Genomic DNA, 18,180 nt, shown 5'->3' on the forward strand with positions numbered 1-18,180 from the left:
TGGAGTATGCTTCTGCTGTGAGGTCCTGCCTCCATGCACTTGTGCAAGAGCTAGACGGGTATATTTATAAATAATATTATATTAGGGACATTTTCCTATACATATTTGTGACCTGGGGGTAGAATTGATTGTGAACTGGAAAGGGAAAATGCTTATGAACTTGTAAATTAAAAACATGATGCATTTAAGGTAACCCTTTTTCATTTTTATTTAAGAAGAAAATTTGTTCTAGTGTGCGATGGCCGAACCTGTTCCTTTTATATTTAGATAATTTCTCCTGCCTTAAGGAAAATCCCTTCACATGGCACAGAGGAGGCTGGAGTGCAGAGAAACTGGTAGAGATGCAGTTATACAGTCTATCTGGGCCCCACAAACTATCAGCTAAAGAGAATAAATACATTCAATTGCTGCACATTTGGCAAACTAACATTTTCAGATGAATTAAACAATAAAATATATATTTTTATAACATTACATGTAAAGAGTCAAGTGGAAGTCTAAAGTTTTCTAAAGTTATTTAATGATATTTATATTATGAAAGCAGATTTTTTGACATTTTAAGTTTTTTCTCATTATAAGATAAAATAAACGCACAAAACAAAAGCAAACAACAAGAACACAAAGCTGTAAAACCCATCCAACTGACCAAAATCAACTCAAAGTACTGCCACACAACAGAACCTCCTCTCTTCCTCGCTGGCTCCAAATCTCTCAGTGGAAATATCAGTGGTTCGCTGTCACCATCAAAACACCACAAATCCCGCGAATGATTCACTTCCTTATAAACCAGTGAATCAGACACCGAAGCAGTTAGGCTCTAAACGAAGCTTCGGACGTCACTGATCACGTGACTCTGGCCAAACGAATCAAGCTTCGACACAGTGCTTCTGAAGCAGTGTGTTCATTTTTTTGACCCACGCACCGAAGCGTCAGCTTCAAGCGGCCCATCACTATTGTAAGAGAGCTGTATGGCAAATAAATACTTTCTGTTCCACTACACTTGCCTTGGTCCATCTCACTGTGTTTCCAGCCCTGTTACAGTCGGTCTGTCTGAGAAACTGCAAAGAAAGTCAAAGTGTCAGTGAGTTCAGTTTCCTTCAGCATCCAAAGGCTCAGAAACAAACTATGACAGGAGGAGGTCTGCAGACCCAAAGACACGACTCAATCAGAGGATACGTTTCTGAGAGTTAACAGCTGTGTGATGGCAGCTCACAGGACAACAGCTTCAAGCATCTTCATAGTGGTCGTAGTGAGAAAGTCTCAGTTCCAGCTGTGAAGAGAAAACTTCGAGCTGCAGGTTTGACAGGACGAGTTGCAGAAAGAAAGAAGACGTCAGAATAAGACACAGAGGCTCGTCTGGGCCATGAAACACCGACACTGGACTACTGAAGGCTGGAAGAAGGTTTTATGGACTGATGGATCATCATCTTTGTACGGCGTTGAGTAGGTAAAGGATGGTTCTACAATGTGTGGCATCAACTGTCAAACATGCAGGAGGAAGTGTGATGGTCTGGGGCTGTTTGCTGGATCCAGGGTCGGTGACTCGTACAGAGTGAGAGGCTCCCTGAACCAAAACAGCTACCACAGCATCCTGCAGCGCCCTCTGGGGTCAGGGGTTCATCCTACAGCAAGATAATGACCCAAAACATGAGTTCAAGCTATGCCAGAACTACCTCAGGAAAATAGAACAAGGGAGTGTCCAGCACAGTCTCCAGACTGAAACCCCATCGAGCTGGTTTGAACTGGACAGAAGAGTGAAAGCAAAGCAGCTACAAGGTCCACATTTATGGGAACTTCTGCTACAGATATGGGAGAAGATTCGATTTCTATTGTAGAAAGAAGCCACGAGTCAGACGTTTAGACTTTGGTCTATAAATTGATTCATGATTTCTTTTTTAACTCCAATTTCTTATTTGTACCATGCTTTTATTTCAGAGTGCAATGAAACATTAAACGGAATAATTTTCCATAAAAAGCTTTAAAACTTGGGTTGTTCTTGGCAGCGTATTTGGGCATTTATTTTGATGTGTTTCAGTAAAAGGACTAGATGTTACAATCCCTGATTATGCACTGCTTTCAATTGAGAAAAGTTTGAGGGATGGCTGTTATGAGGAAAGCCCAGAAACTTTACCAGCAGCACACATCGTTGTGTGCTTCAACTTTCGGTCTTTTACCGACGCTAATCTGCCATTTTTCCTTCCTTGGTTAGGTTTAGGGATTGGAGATCTGATATAGATTATCATATTAAATTTGGGACACATCGTCAGTAGTGGACCTTGGATTCATCGGGTGTTTCGGCCATTATCACTAGACACCTTAGCTGCCCAAGTGATGTCAGCCCTTCGTAGCCATAGCCAGTGACTGGTCCTCTCAGCAGTGTTAGCTGGTTCTCTTATAGCCTGCCGTTGTGCCTGTCCTCTGATCCCAATCTCTCTGAGCAGTTTTGCTGTTGTACTGGCAACAAAGCCCCTGCATCCCACTTCCATCGGGCGCACCTTGATCTTCCAGCCTCTGCTTCAGCTGCCACGTTGGCATACCACAGCTTCTTACACTAAAACGCTTCCTCAATTGCTTCCTCCCATGGTACCGTCAGCTCAATGACGTACGCAAGTTTTTGGGGAGTTAGACCAGAGGATGAGGTCTGGTCGCAGAGTAGTTGTTACGATCTCTGTGGGAAAAATTAGCCTCTGATCCAAGTTCACCTGCATCTGCCAATCCCTGGCAGCCTTCAGCTGGCCGAGGTCTGGTGTTGAGGGGCTGGTCCTCGACTTGTCTCTCTTCTGGACAACTGCTGATGAAAACTGACGCTCCTCTTGGCTCGTGAAAGGTTGAGCGTTGATGGATTTTCTTTTGCGCTCAACTTTCTCGGCTAGGACCTGGTTGTGTCTCCATGTGTGTCTGCCCTGAGTAAGGCTAGTCCTACAACCAACCAAGATGTGCTTGAGTGTTGCTGGGACTGTACACAGGGGGCAGGCTGGGTCCTTTCCAAACCACAGCTGCAGATTTATTGGGGAAGTTAGAACATGGTACGTCGGTCGGATGATGAAACTTAGTCTATTAGACTCCAAGCCCCAGATTTCACTCCATGAGAGTTTCCTCTTTTCCTCCCAATTCACCCAGCGACCCTGTTTGTCCAGCGCCACGGCTCTGGCATGTCCGGCTGTTTCCTCCTGTCACTTTACCTCCTCCACTATCATTTCTCGACGTTCGGTTACAGACGCCTGTTGCCACCGAGGTGTTACTGCTCCAAGACCAAATCCTCCTCCGCCCTGTTGGACGTGACCCACCACGTCACGATGCTGAAGAGCGGATTTGGCCTGTAGCACAGATGTGGCCAGGGTCCACTTCCTCCCCGTTGCTAGGGTGGGAGCAGCGCCTCTCACTATGAGGTCCCGTGAGTGACATCTCAACCCTCACTTTTTCACTATTATCGTGAGCCACTGGCTATTACCGTAAATCCTGAACCATCTCAGTGGTTTCCACATATAGAAACTGGTTTCCCTTGGAAGGAATAATAATAATGATACATTTTATTTGAGGGTGCCTTTCAGAAACCCAAGGTCACCTTACAAAAGACAAAATAAAAGGGGCAATAGTTATAAAATACATAAAATAAGTTAAAATAGCAAAACAGAACAACAGATAAAATCAGCACTAAAGCGAATAAGCCAGTTTGAACAGATGTGTTTTGAGCTGTGACTTAAATATGGAGAGGGAGTCAATATTTGTTATGGCAGGAGGAAGAGCTGCAGAGCCGAGGAGCAGAGCGACTGAAGGCTCCCCACAGTGATGAGACAGGCAGAAGGGACAGTAAGATGAGGATGTGAGAGCAGGAAACAGCACTGATTGGTGGTTATGAAGCAGGTCACACAAACAGGAAGGAGCAGATTTATGGACACACTTGTATGTGAGAAGATTTTAAAGTAAGAGTGAAATCACAATCCTTGCTGTAGGTTTCAGGTCAGCGCTGCCACTTTTAATCCTGTTGTGACTTCTATGAGCATTTGTGTCTTCAGCATTTTGTCAGAACGACAATTTTAACATGAGCTTTAGATATCTGTGCCGTGATAAATCCACTGAATTACCTGCTGTTTTTCTTAGCTCCCCACTGTGTGCTGTAAGTTTCCTCAGACTGCTAAACTCTCATTGCTTCTGAGCTTCATTCAGGATGTATTTGTTCTGTTTAGGATGTGGAAGACTGACTTCAGCCTGAGCCTGGTGTGATTTACCTTGATAAAATGATATGTTACACTACAGAAGATAATCCTGCAAACCCACAAATGTGTCATTTGTGGTTGTTCTCAGAACGCCAGAGGCCATGTCCTAACATGAGCATAAATATAGTCACTGAACAGTAAAACCACTCATTGGCTTTTCGATGTGGAAGGAAAAGTATGTCTACACATTTAACATAGAATAGCAACCCAACGAAAACGTGTTGTGTACTGACATGCTTCAGGACTTAGCTTGGAGTGTAAGAGTTTACATATGAACAGCTGATAAACTTAATGAGAAAGAAAGAATAAACAAAGTGTTGAGAAAAGCAGCCTTTATTCAGAAGCTATCATAAAGATGTCGATGAAGTGTGAAACACCCGAACGCTGTTACTGACTGAAAGAAAATCAGGAGTTTTGAGAAGATGCTGATTTAGATCCCAGACACACACAAACACACAACAGATGTATGAGGTCTGCAGTCCTACACAGCTCCATGCAGGTACAGTGCCAGGAACTTGCTGAACACCTCAGGCTTGTATCCGGCCAGACCAGCTGGTACCTGTGGAGACACAAAGCAACCAATCAGAACCATTACATTTTCACTGTGGCTCCTCCCATCACACAGTCAAAAGGAAGCAATACGTCTGTAACAGTTTCCACCAGTGTGTTTAACTATGCATCAAAAATGTTGCAGCTAAAAATTCATGCAGAGTACAGTTACTGTACTCTGCAGTAAGTGTACTCTGCAGTAAGTGTACTCTGCAGTAACTGCACAGTAACTCTACTCTGCAGTAACTCTACTCTGCAGTAACTCTACTCTGCAGTAACTCTAATCTGCAGTAACTGTACTCTGCAGTAACTGCACAGTAATGTACTCTGCAGTAACTGCACAGTAACTCTACTCTGCAGTAACTGTACTCTGCAGTAACTGCTGAGTAGAGTAGAGTACTGCACAGTAACTGTACTCTGCATTTGTATAGCGCTTTTCTAGTCCTTAAGGACCCCAAAGCGCTTTACACTACATTCAGTCATCCACCCATTCACACACGCATTCACACACTGGTGATGGCAGCTACATTGTAGCCACAGCTGCCCTGGGGCGCACTGACAGAGGCGAGGCTGCTGGACACAGGCGCCACCGGGGCCTCTGACCACCACCAGTAGGCAAACATGGGGTTAGTATCTTGCCCAAGGATATTTGGCATGTAGCCAGGAGGCAGCCTGAGATCGAACCACCGACCTTCTGATTAGTGGCTGACCTGCTCTGCCACCTGAGCTACAGCCACCCCCCCGTAGTAACTCTACTCTGCAGTAACTGCACAGTAACTGTACTCTGCAGTAACTCTACTCTGCAGTAACTGATTACTGCAGAGTAGAGTTACTGCACTGAGGAGCTTCCTGCACACTGACACAAAGGCTGATAGCTACACAGATAAATAAAGTTAGTGAAAGCCACGCCTCCCCTCACACTGTACCTTGACTTGCTTCTTTTTAATGAGCGGTCGAACTTTTGCAAAATCATACAGCTCGACGTCTTCTTCCAGCCACATCTGCAAACAGACAAAATGAAACAGCTAAAACAGACTGCTGGGGTTTAACTTTGGGCTCATTAGCTGGAGGACAAACAACTTGTTGACACATCCATAAGCTTCCTGTCTTAACACTGAGTAAGCACACGAGACGCAGCCACGGTTCAGCATCTTCACAGCAGGCTGCTCTTATGTTTGTGGGCTAAACTGGGTAAGTTGTGGAGTTATTACAAACCCTCAATAACACAAGGAAGCACCAACACATGCATAGTATTTACATACTGGCGAGGAATGAGCCACGTCTTTGTGCACACTGACAGGTTTTGGAGTGATACTTACAACATAGCACGAGCTGTAAGAAGAAGATCATGGTGAACAATACAGCGAGCAAATGGACTGCATCTACAGCATCTACAGCAGAGATATTTCCCTACTTATCACGGGCGTGATGTCAGCATCCTGTACATGTACTGATGATTTCACAGCATAAATAATCCACACAGGTTAACGCGCTGTAATCTGACTGCATGCTGGCAGATTATTCTCCGCTCGTCCGCTGAGTTGTAGAGTTCATTTGAAGTTCTGGTTTGAAAGCTTCACTCTGATTTTTCTCCACGTGAAAACAAAACAAACATGAAGAAAAGCTACAAGTTTACAAAGTGATCAACTGATTTGAAGCAGAGCACAGTGCAGGTGTGAGGACACAGCAGGTCTGGGTCTTCATCCAGCTCTGAACAACTTAAACTGTTTGAACTGATGATCATGGAAACTGCAACATGACCCTTCTGACCAGTACTGGGCAGTAACTGAGTACTATCAAAGGAATCCTTCGTATGTAACTGTGTAAATGGAAACTACACCTGACACGCCTCCATGATCACTTATGACAGGTTAACCATTTAAGACCGACCATAGAACCAAGTCCGCCAGAGCTTATATTATATGTTTACATGCTGTGGAGCCATTTGTGGGAGCATTTCAAGTTGCTATACATCAATACAACCATTACAGCCTAGATTTTAATAATATGTCTGCATTAAGTGCATAGTAATTACATAAATTGCAAAAAAGTGCAATAAACTACAAAAAATTGAAAATCGTTTTTGTTTTTTAACATATATTTCTAGTTAGAGAAATTTAAGAGGCTTATCCCTCAAAACTGTAAATACAAAAAAGTTGCACAAAATAGTTTCCCACCACAGGAAATTTATTTTGAGTGTCTTCATAGTTTTATTTTTGAAATACACCAATTTTTATACACTGCAGGAAAAACAAAAATAAATATTATAATGCAAATTTGCAAAAAAGCAGCATATGCATCAAAATAAACTATGTCCAGCAGTGCAATATGAGTCCTAAGCATCCCAGAAACCACACAGAAAGTCATAAAGTCAAACATAACTTTTAAAAACACCAGTATAGGCTCATGAGACCCTGATGGTAAAAAAAAAAAAACTACATTTCTGCAAAATGACGTCACTTCCAGTTTCGGGCAGGTCATGGCGGACATGCGATAGTTCGTGTTGATGGACGTAGGAAGTGTTACAAACAGCTGATCGGATCGGCAAAGTGTGTTTCTGGAATATTATGTTTTTGTTGCTGCAAGTGCTTTTTATGCAGTTTTTGCAAAGTTATATGTGGAAGGAAACTGTGACCGAGGACAAGCTGATGGCATAAGATGTAAGTACAACTCCTCTGGTTTCATATGCAAAAAAATTATTGCGCTAGCTCACGTGGTTGCAGAGCTACCGGGATTTAAAAATAGTTGCACCAAACAGAGCGTGCTGCTCCGACCGGCTTTAAAGGGTTAACATGTTTTATCCTTGACGCTGCAGAGCCGTCAGCACCACTGATGTGTTGGAATCTGCACATATATGTTTAGAGAAAACACATTTAAGGTTTTACAGTCATTAAAGACGTGCTGTAGCCTCGGTCCACCCTGACCACACCCCTACAGGATTCCTCACATGCAGCTCACCTGGTTTTTAATTCCGTCGTCTCCTGAGAGGTCCGTGGTATTCAGCTGGAAAACCATGAACTGGAAAATCCTACCATTGGTCCCGACTGACTGCACGGTCACAGGACGGTCTAAGAGTCGCTGTGGACGAGTCTGACACGCATGAAGACGGACAATTAAGAAACACAACAGTGTTCAAACGGAGGTAAAGTGCTGCTGTTCGTTTGCTTACCCCGTGGAGCTTGTGTGCACGGGCCAGCGCGTTTCCAAAGGTAAACATGATCATCTTGGTTCTAAACTGCTCTGGGCGGAGCTTACAACGAGGATCAGCTGACTCCAGGAAGTACAGCGTGTGGGCGTGAGGGTAAGGGTAGTCATCTCTGAAACCTGAGTGGACGTGACAGACTTGTGTCACTGAGCGCGAGCAGCAGACACAAGCACACCTGCGCTACAGAAAGGACGACAGCTGGCTAACCTCTCACCTGTGTGGTTCACCTCCTCTTTGTACACGTGCACTTTCTGGAGGTCGATCGTCGGGGAGACGGGATAGAAGGCGTGCAGGACGTGATCCGCTGTGTCGGCCACTTCCTGTTTACCCGACATCTGTGGGAGAGGATCCATGCTGCTCAGCAGTAAACCGTTCTGACCTCGTATCTGCAGGAGATCCTCACCTGACACACGTTTGATCGTATTAGTCACGACTCGCAGTCAAAACGACCTGCTGAGCACGAGCGTACGATACCTCTGTTCCACGTGGTCGCCAGCGAGTAGTTCTCCGCAAGCATCCTCCTCCCGACGGCCGGGTGGCTGGACTGCAGCGTCGCACACAGGTGCAGCAGGTTGAGCAGCAGAGTGTTGCTGAGGAACAAGCAAAGGGACAGTTAGCTTATACCTTTCTCTTTTACATTTAAATAAATAATGAGCATTATTATGACTCAATGAAAAAATATTGCCGTAAACAGCACACTAGGGCTGCTCGATTAATCGAATTTTAATCTCGATTACGATCTGGGCTTTCAACGATCATTAAAAATGACTGAGCCGATTATTAGCCCCTCCCTCGTGCTTTACTCTCGCGCTGCTCCGTGTGGCAAATCGAGCGCACCTCTCTGCATTTCCAACACGTGTCACAACAATTAAGAGCAGCGGTCTCCAACCTTTTTTGCACCACGGACCGGTTTATGCCCGACAATATTTTCATGGACCGGCCTTTAAGGTGTCGCGGATAAATACAACAAAATAAAACTAGTACCGGTACAGAAAAAAAGAAGATTTATTCATAACACACGTGAAAAGACCCAGGAAAACCGAGTAAACGATAAAAACGATAACAAAATAACGCTGAAAACCGATAAAAACCCTGAAAACTAAACATTTCACACCTGAGCCTCAACTCTCGCGGCCCGGTACCAAACGACTCACGGACCGGTACCGGTCCGAGGCCCGGGGGTTGGGGACCGCTGATTAAGAGGAGCCGAGGGAAGCTCGGAAAGCTAAGCAGAAGTTATTTGGAGAGGAGAGTGACTGCTGTTGGTTGAAAAGAGGTAAAAAACTTGAGTGGTGTGGAAACATTATGGGTTCAGAGTCAGACGTGGATCAAGTAGACACAGTGTGTAAACTTTGCTACAGTGTCGTAGCTGCACCACAGAGCAACACTGCAAAGTTCACTAAACATAGATGTTTACATTTTTCATTTATTTCTTATATTGCAAACATTTGCACTGTTATCAGTATTTGCACTATTTTATATTATTTTTGACAATCTTTAAAGTCATTATTCAACACATTGTTATTGTTAAATAAATATCGTCAAATAATCGAGATCTCAGTGAAAATAATCGTGATTATCATTTTTGCCATAATCGAGCAGCCCTAAACAGACTGTATTCAAATGATGTCAGATCTTGCTTAAAAACAGTGGTGAATCATGGGTTTGCAAACACACATGCACATGTGTAGAAGCAGTTATTCCTGTTATCAGAATACTTTATTAATCCCTCAGGAAATGTTGCATCGTGGTCGAGTGTGTCTGTGGACGTCCACACTGCATTCTGATACACCACATCCCAATCACACCCACTCTCCCGAGCACTTTCTCTATACTAACTACATTCACACTCCGATGGACGCTTCGGAGAGCATCCATGGGGTTAGTACCCGAGGACACTGTGGACTGGAGGAGCCAGGGATCGAACCACCAACTTTCCGGTCAGTAGTGACCCGCTCTACCTCCTGAACTACAGCCCCCCCACATGTGTAAGCATAGATGTCACCCAACCTGTATTTCTCTTTCCGCGGTCGATCCTCTGTCGTGTCCCAGAAGCGTGCGTGTTTGATGGCGTTCTGTACGCGCTCGTCCTGATCTGGGATCTGGTTTTCAGGGTTCTCTGCGAGGGAGAGCAGCTGTGCAGGGAGACCTGGGATCACCTGGGTTTTGGTCAGCCAGGCAGCCTGACGCACACCTGACACCGACAGGAGAAATGTTATATAAATAAAACTGAAGATTTCAAATAAAAGCTTTTTAAATGAATCAAAGCTGCGTGATCACGTGGGTCTACGTTTAGCTACAAAGACTTTCAAAATAAACTTCTCTCAGAGTAAAGTCCTTTTGCGCCTATTTATTCAAATCTTGATTATGTTGCACATAAACAAGTGATTTCTGATGAGGCCCGTCAGTCACGCATCCCCTGCTCTCCCGTAGACTCCATAATAACGCTCATGTGTGTGTAATGAACCCCGGGCAGCGAGCACCGGGCAGCGGCGTGCTCACAGCCGTTACCTTCCAGCGCGCTGGTCCTCTGGTTGAACACATAACACGGCTTGTCCTTGTACAGCAGCATCTCGTGGGCAGGGGGAGACTTGTAGTATCGCGGGTCCTTGTAGTCCCTCTCCCAGTGCTGGGCAGCAGGTTTCGCCAGCCCCGGGACATAGTGCATCCTCTCTCCGTATGTGACCATCTCCAGTCCCGGGATTTCGACCCTCTCCCTGGGTTTCCGCGGAGGGGGGACCTTGGCTGTAAGGCAGCGGCCGACAGTGAGGTGTCTCCGGGCCCCTCCATGTGCCGACAACCGCCTCAAATCCGTCAAAAAGGCGGCGTGAGAGAAGAGCGGAGCCGCCGTTTTTAAACGCTGAGCCGTTTCAGGAAACATTTCTCCTCCCGTTGTTCTTCTCGTTGAGCCTTTAACAACAAACTCTGACCTGATTCATTGCCTGTCTGTAACCGTGCTGTGGGACGGCGCCATGACACTTCTTCTTCTTCTTCTTTTAATTTGTGTTGAGCTGTAAACGGGGGAGCATAGCGCCGCCTGCTGTTACGTGTTTATAATCTTAATCCCGCATTGTGGAGATTATGAAGCCGTTATTTTAAACAGCTTTGTGATTTCTGTATATGTTGAACAGGCCATTCTAGCCCGGTCCTGTATCTGATGACCGCTGACTTCTTCTCGGACTGTTTGCAGTAAATGTGACAGGATAAAGAGACTGGCGAAAAGACGGATGCAGTCAAGATGTAGTCACCAGTTCTGGACTCTGTATGAACCATAATAGATGATGCTCTACCACCTGAGCCATCCCAGCTACAGAAGCCGCTCATGTCTTTCTCAGCTTGGTTACTACAATAGTTGAGAGGAGGCAGGTAATTAGCGGGAGTTTAAGGGTGTTTTCCCATTGTAGGGATTGTTTGCGTTCAGAACTGGTCTATTCAATTCAGTTTTATTTATACAGCACCAAATCACAACAACAGTCGCCTCAAGGCGCTTTATTTTATAAGGTAGACCCTACAATAATACATATAGAGCAAGGGCGTAGATTTGGTTTAGGCGTTGGTGGGGACGGATGATTCAACCACCAAACCCTGCCCTGTTTCTTTTTTTTTCATTTTTGTCTTTGCTTCTTGATAAAAAAAAAAAAAGAGAGAGAGAGAAAAATATACTTGCCTACATATGTTATTCTACATGCTTTTAAACCATTTAAAATTACAATTCATAGTTTTATATGTGAATTATATAATGTTAAATTACTATTAAACAAATGACTGACTAAGTATTTTAGAGTTTAGTTTACTTCAGCCATATTTCATATAAATCAGGTATCATACAAAAATAAAAATAGCTTCAAATACAGTCATGACAATAAAAGAAAATGACTTTAAGGACTTAACAACATTACTTCAGTTATATTACACCAACATCTCTTATATACATCAGCACTAAGGGAACACTGAATGACCTGGTGGGTTTGGTCCATAAAACTATCTAAGATTACCACAAAGTAAAAGATCTCTCAGCAAAATTATGCAACATTTTAAGCACACTATACAAACATTACTAATGAGACACTCATATGGATATTGGTGAGGACATGTCCCTTGCGTCCATGCGAAATCTACGCCCTTGATACAGAGTAACCCAACAATCATATGAGCAATGACGTTGGCGACAGTGGGAAGCAGTAGCGGTTTTAGATACGGGCGACACGGGCGGTTGCCCGGGGCGGCATCGTGGTGGGGGGCGGGATCACGGCCAGCGCATAGTGGGAATGTCACAGGCACCGATCGGTTTTCTATCGCCCATTTGCTGGAGGGCGGCCTCCGCCTGCGAGGTACGCAGCAGCACAGGGAGGAGAGGGCGGGGCGGCGGGGAGTCTCTGGTGGCTGGAGCAGCTCTAATAACTCGCAAAATAAAACAAAATAAAAACAAAACAACAAACACGAAAACACCAGACATTATGATACAGACTTATAATTCGCACCGGTGTTTTTTCAAAATTCTGTACACGAAAAGTGAGCGAGAGCCCTCGGTGCGCCTGCTCGCTGCTGAAGTCAACGACGAGACTCCAGTTACAGCAGTGTAAGAAAACAAACAATAAATATAAGAAGAGTAAGAAAATAAATATAACTTTAGGACCAGGGGTCTGTGACACAGGACCCACACACACACGGGTTATGCTTAGTGTCTTTTTATTTTGGGAATAATCTGCAGTTTTTTGGCACCCGCCTCGGACGCAGCCACTCCCTCTCTCTGCCAGCATCTGCTCCATCTCACTGTGGGCACACAAAAAGACATCTCCCACTGTCCCGTACACCTGTTGCCTCCCCGCCTCCGTGCCGCCCAGAGAGTTCACTGTGTCACCCCTCCTCTGCAGCAGGCCAGCAAACCACGCCCCCGCCACAGCTTCCCCACCGCCCCACCGAGGCCGGGGACTCGGGATAAAGAGATCAATAACAATTTAAAATTTATAATTTACAGTTTGATGATTTAAAGTCTCACACACAACCCATCGAAAGGGGAGGGGGCCTGCTGCTTCCAAATAGAGCACATTTCATTCATAATGTTGTAAATTATGGATTCATGATTTGAATCCTGGGTTGTGTGAAATCTCAGAAATAAACCTTAGACAAAGTGAATCTGTGAACTAAGGTGTAGGTGTGTTAGATCATGTTGTGGTGATCCTCGAGTTGAGCGATGGGTGTTCATACTGGAGTGCAAAATGAAAACCAGTGGAAGATGGACAAGAAAAGTTCAAAGCCATCAGAAAAAAAGAGAAAAGAAGAGGAGAAACGAGCAAAAGATGCAGGTAAGCAGATGTGTGATTGGATAATGGCAGGTCATCCTGAAACAATCAGAATCAGAATACTTTATTAATCCCTAAAGAAATTATAATAATAATAATAATAATAATAATAATGGATTGGATTTATATAGCGCTTTTCAAGGCACCCAAAGTGCTTTACAATACCACTATTCATTCACTCTCACATTCACACACTGGTGGAGGCAGCTACAGTTGTAGCCACAGCTGCCCTGGAACGGACTGACAGAAGAGAGGCTGCCATATCGCACCATCGGCCCGTCTGGTCATCACCAGTAGGCGGTAGGTGAAGTGTCTTTCCCAAGGACACAACGACCAGGACAGAGAGCCCAGAGAGCGTATCTGTAACCGGCGACCTTCCGGTTACAGATACGCTTCCCAACCCCCTGAGCCATGGTCGCTCCAACTTTTTGGATTACAGTTACAAATTATGTGTGTTACAGTTGCTCCAAGAAGAAATGGTAAAAATAGTAACAGTAACAGACTAAACTCCAATCAATACATTATGTTACAGATTTGAATGTTAATTAGTCATTGTCAGTTGTTGATTTGTCCCGTTCTCACAGTATGATGAATTATGATGGCTGTTTGCATACAATGCATACTCTCTCTCTTCATATGTGTGTGTGTACAACAGTTTTATGTTAACGTACAATCCTTAATACGTTTTGTGTGTGTGTCTGTGTGTGTGTGTGTGTGGAGGGGGGGGGGGGCAGAGGGAGTGTTTGCCCGGGGCCCCAAACAGGCTAGGACCGCCACTGGTGGGAAGGAAAAACTCCTTTTTAACAGGAAGAAACCTGTGGCAGGACCAGGTTCAGGGAGGGGCGGGGCCATCTGCAATGACCGAAGGGAGGAAGGTCTGCCCCGTGTTAGCTAGCTGCTGTCAGCAGCACCCATATTTGTGCAGCCAGCTGATCACCGAGGGCCATCGGCCTCTTCAGCCAGTAGGCACAGATAATGTCAGGTCTTGGCACCGTCCAACGCTTCATTCTGAAGACACATTAGTAGATGTCTGCCTTTGAGATGTTGTCTGGCTCTTGCTCTGTGAGATTGTCGTGGTCTTTGGTTCTCCAGCTACCTTATGTGACGCTGCTTTCTCCACGAGTTTCTTTCAGTATTTCCCAAATTTCAGCCATGAGTGGTGTTGCGGCTCCTCCAACCTATGGCCGCGGCAGGCTAAACATGAGGACACAGATGACGCGCAACATTGAACACATAAAATACACTTCTGTACCTTTTGCTCCTTTTATTCCACATGCAACTGTTCCATATACAAATCAGTGCCTGGGATTAACGATTAAACAAATGCACAGACCACAAACAAATAACTGCAACTCAGCAATAACTGCACTAACTACTATGCCAAACTACAACTTGGTCCATGGCATCAAATTAGTGCACAAATACAAAAACCATCAAGTTACAGTTAAAATACATCAAAATAATTCAAGCTGCGCTCAAGCTGCGATCAAGTTGCGGTCAACAGAAAGTTCTGCCTCATGCTCACCCTACCTTTCTGCTCATCAACAACAGGTGCTGTGAACAAGTGAGTGCAACCACATTTATTATATACCACACCCATGAGACACGCCCCACACCCGTGCACCAATACAGTGAGCCAATTTAAACCAACCCACTTAGTCCAAAAAGGAACAACTCATATGGCTCCTACATACCGGCCCCTAATTATTTTAGAGCAATAATTACATCATACTCACCATGTAGGAGACATATTGAGAAACATGATCAATCCTTTATCAAACATTCAAAGATACAATTTTTAATTCAAAATAAGGAAATACACATTAATACAAGTAGACATTTGAAAAAGTCAATCTTTATGACTCTTCTGCTTCCTGTAGAAGACACACTTTAGTGATCGGCCTGTCCAAACAACCAGTCTTTGTTTTAACACGAACCTGACGTACAAGTCCTTTACCGTCAGAAATTGCTTCCACAATCCTTCCAGTCAACCAAGAGTTACGAGGCGCAGAATCATCGACAACGATAACCACATCCCCAGGAATGAAGTTCCGTCCGATTCTCTGCCACTTCTGACGCTCTTGAAGCTGGGGCAGGTACTCCTTAACCCAGCGCTTCCAGAACAGGTCAGCCATGTACTGTACTTGCCTCCATCGACGTCGTCCATACACGTCCCCCTTTTGAAACACTCCTGGTGGTATCAATGGCTTGGTCTTAAGCAGCAACAGATGGTTAGGAGTCAAGGCCTCCAAATCATTAGGATCAGTAGAGGCTTTGGTTATTGGTCTACTGTTTACAATAGCCTCTGCCTCACAAAGAACTGTACAAAGGCCTTCTTCGTCCAAATTCTGCACTTTTAAAATGGAATTTAACACCTTCCTGACAGACCTTATGAGACATTCCCAAACACCGCCATGATGGGAACCAGCAGGAGGATTAAAAATCCACTTTATGCCTTTTTGCAGCAGCATCTCATGAATCTGTGCCTGATTCCATCCTTCCACTGCCTCTTTCAACTCACGTTCACCACCCACAAAGTTCACAGAGCACACTTCTTCCAGTGTAACCTCCTGGTCCAGTATTATGTCATTTCCTCTGGGAATATTCCTGTCCTGTTGCTGTCGGTTGCCACCAAACACGAACCCAAAGTCACCAAAGAAACTGGAGAAGATATCGCTGTGAAAGCTGTGGTGACCCTCTTTGAGCCCGTACTCTCCATACATGCCATACTGTTTCCTTTTCTCCTTATCTGAGAGGACCTCATAGGCTGCCCCCAAGTCTGCGAACTTGTCCAGGGCTTGCGGGTCGTCGTGGTTTCTGTCGAGGTGTAACTGCAAAGCCAGCTTTCTGTAGGCCTTCTTGATGTCCCTGATTGATGCACTCTTGTGTTCATTTGCATCAACAGCATGAACTAAAATGGCCATTTTAATCTCTGGATCATTTAAAGAGATCTTTCCAAAATCAAGGTTCACTGACCAATTAATTTCTGGTTCAGCAAGAAACTTTGGCCCTGACAACCAGGAATCATCCTTGACAAACTTCCGTTTAAGGCTCATAGCTTGCTGTTCTACAGCCTTCCTATTATTTGGCATTTTTACCTGATTGCACCTAAAAGGTAAACCAATGGTGTAATGACCATCAACCAACTTAACAGAGTCCATCACTGACTTCATAAACTGCTGATCTTCTCTAGACAAAGCAAACTGCTCATCCTGAACACATTCTGGAAAATCAGCCTTCATTTGACATTCCCACAGCTCATCCATTCTTGCCACGGAAATCCTATTGACACTCACATCAAAAATGTCAGTCTTACAAGCTTCTCTGAGAGGACCATTCACCGTCCAACCCAGCATAGTTCTTACTGCATAGGGACCTCCATCCTGACTTCTAACAACCTCCCATGGCTCTAAAGCCTTGGGCACATTGGTCCCGATCAACAGGTCTACCCCGGAATTGATCTCCAGTATCTTAATATAGCGCAAATGTGGCCATCTATCGAGATCTTCCTGTCGGGGAATATTACATCGAAGAACAGGCATGCTTTTCTGAGTAAATAAGTCAGGCAAGTCACAGTAGTGATCTAAATCCAAACCAGCTACTTCCAAATCTGAAACCACATAACTACTGACCATTTTCTCCTGACCCATTGTCCGCAAAAGAATGCCAGTTTTCCTTCCTGAAAGATTTAACCTATTCATGAGCCCTTCAGTACAAAATGAAGCTGAGCTCCCAGGATCTAGAAAAGCATAGGTTATCAGTGACTGATTACCTTTCTTGGACTTCACTCTAACTGGTATTATGGACAGAGCACTATTTTGCTCACCGGCCCCAGTAACACCACTGCTTTGCACCGCACATGAAGGACCTTCATCTGGTGGTTCTCCCCCTCCTATAGTTTGCACTGAGACACTTTCCCTCTGCTTGGAGTGGATATGTAAGAGTGTGGGGTGTTTCTGTTTACAGACTTTACACAAGAGACGTTTCCTACAGTCCTTGCTTCTGTGCCCAATGCGCAGACAACCAAAACACACCATTCTCTTTCAAAAAAGATAATCTTTCACAGTGCAACTTTCTTTCAAATGAAGGACACAAATCCAACATATGCCCTGCTTCGCAAAACAAGCAAACCTTGGTCACAACTGAACCACTCTCTCGCCTCAACGCTGGCTCAATCTTCCCTTCCACCTCGGCCACTGTAGTAGCAAAACTACTCCTCTTAGCCTTAGGGTATAACTGAGACTTACCATTCCTCGCCTCTTTTCTGATGGCTGTCGGAGGATCCTGTATATCTCCAAACAATGGGTCACTTGCGATCTTAACTTGCCTCTCGACAAACTCAACAACATCGCAAAAAAAACACTTTACGTTGAAACCTCTCCTGCAAATCGCAGACAACATTCCTCCACTTATCCCTGAGTTTATAAGGCAGCTTTTTTATAACTGTTTGCATATTAGCAGAGACATCCAACTCATGCAAGGACTCAACGTCCCCCATTGCATTACAACATTGCCTTAATAAAAACCCATATTCCTGCAAAGCCTTCACATCATCAGATTTTATAGGTGGCCATTTAATGACCCTTTCAATGTAGGCAGCAGCAATTCTCAGCGAATTGCCAAAGTTCTCCTGGAGCAAAGATTTAGCTTTAGCATATCCATACTCAGCAGGCATATACTGACAGCTTCTGACCATTTCTCTTGGATGGCCTGTAGTGTATTGCTTGAGAAAACATAAACAGTCCTTAGCACTGTGAGCTTGACTCTCCACCACGTGCTCAAAAGCTCTCATAAATGTTTGATATTGCAAAGGATCACCATCAAATAACTGAATGTCACGCCTTGGTAGCAAAAACAGAGACTGCTGCTCAGCCAATAAAGTTGTAATTTCATTTTGCTTCTTCAA

The 18,180-nt window shown here is 44.6% G+C and overlaps 1 protein-coding gene across 1 annotated transcript; it reads right to left on the reverse strand.

The window, feature by feature from the left end:
* Positions 1–4,534: 4,534 nt before the first annotated feature.
* mrpl37 (mitochondrial ribosomal protein L37) lies at positions 4,535–10,954 on the reverse strand. Its single transcript, XM_006809737.2, has 8 exons — positions 10,483–10,954; positions 9,982–10,165; positions 8,446–8,561; positions 8,186–8,374; positions 7,936–8,090; positions 7,725–7,856; positions 5,693–5,767; positions 4,535–4,776 (listed from the first exon to the last, which is right to left on the reverse strand). The coding sequence occupies exons 1-8, from the start codon at positions 10,850–10,852 to the stop codon at positions 4,699–4,701; spliced, it is 1,299 nt and encodes a 432-aa protein (XP_006809800.2). The 5' UTR covers positions 10,853–10,954; the 3' UTR covers positions 4,535–4,698.
* Positions 10,955–18,180: the final 7,226 nt, after the last annotated feature.

Source organism: Neolamprologus brichardi, chromosome 14, assembly GCF_056152115.1.
Source record: "Neolamprologus brichardi isolate AB-2024 chromosome 14, ASM5615211v1, whole genome shotgun sequence".
NCBI lineage: Eukaryota > Metazoa > Chordata > Actinopteri > Cichliformes > Cichlidae > Neolamprologus > Neolamprologus brichardi.

What these genes read in the sequence shown, in the direction of transcription:
- mrpl37 (XM_006809737.2), bottom strand. Translation starts at nt 10,852, where the DNA reads ATGTTTCCTGAAACGGCTCAGCGTTTAAAAACGGCGGCTCCGCTCTTC. An exon ending in GAGGACCAGCGCGCTGGAAG is followed by an intron (nt 10,166 to 10,482) that starts GTAACGGCTGTG and finishes TGTCGGTGTCAG; the next exon opens with GTGTGCGTCAGGCTGCCTGG. An exon ending in CCGCGGAAAGAGAAATACAG is followed by an intron (nt 8,562 to 9,981) that starts GTTGGGTGACAT and finishes CTTGTTCCTCAG; the next exon opens with CAACACTCTGCTGCTCAACC.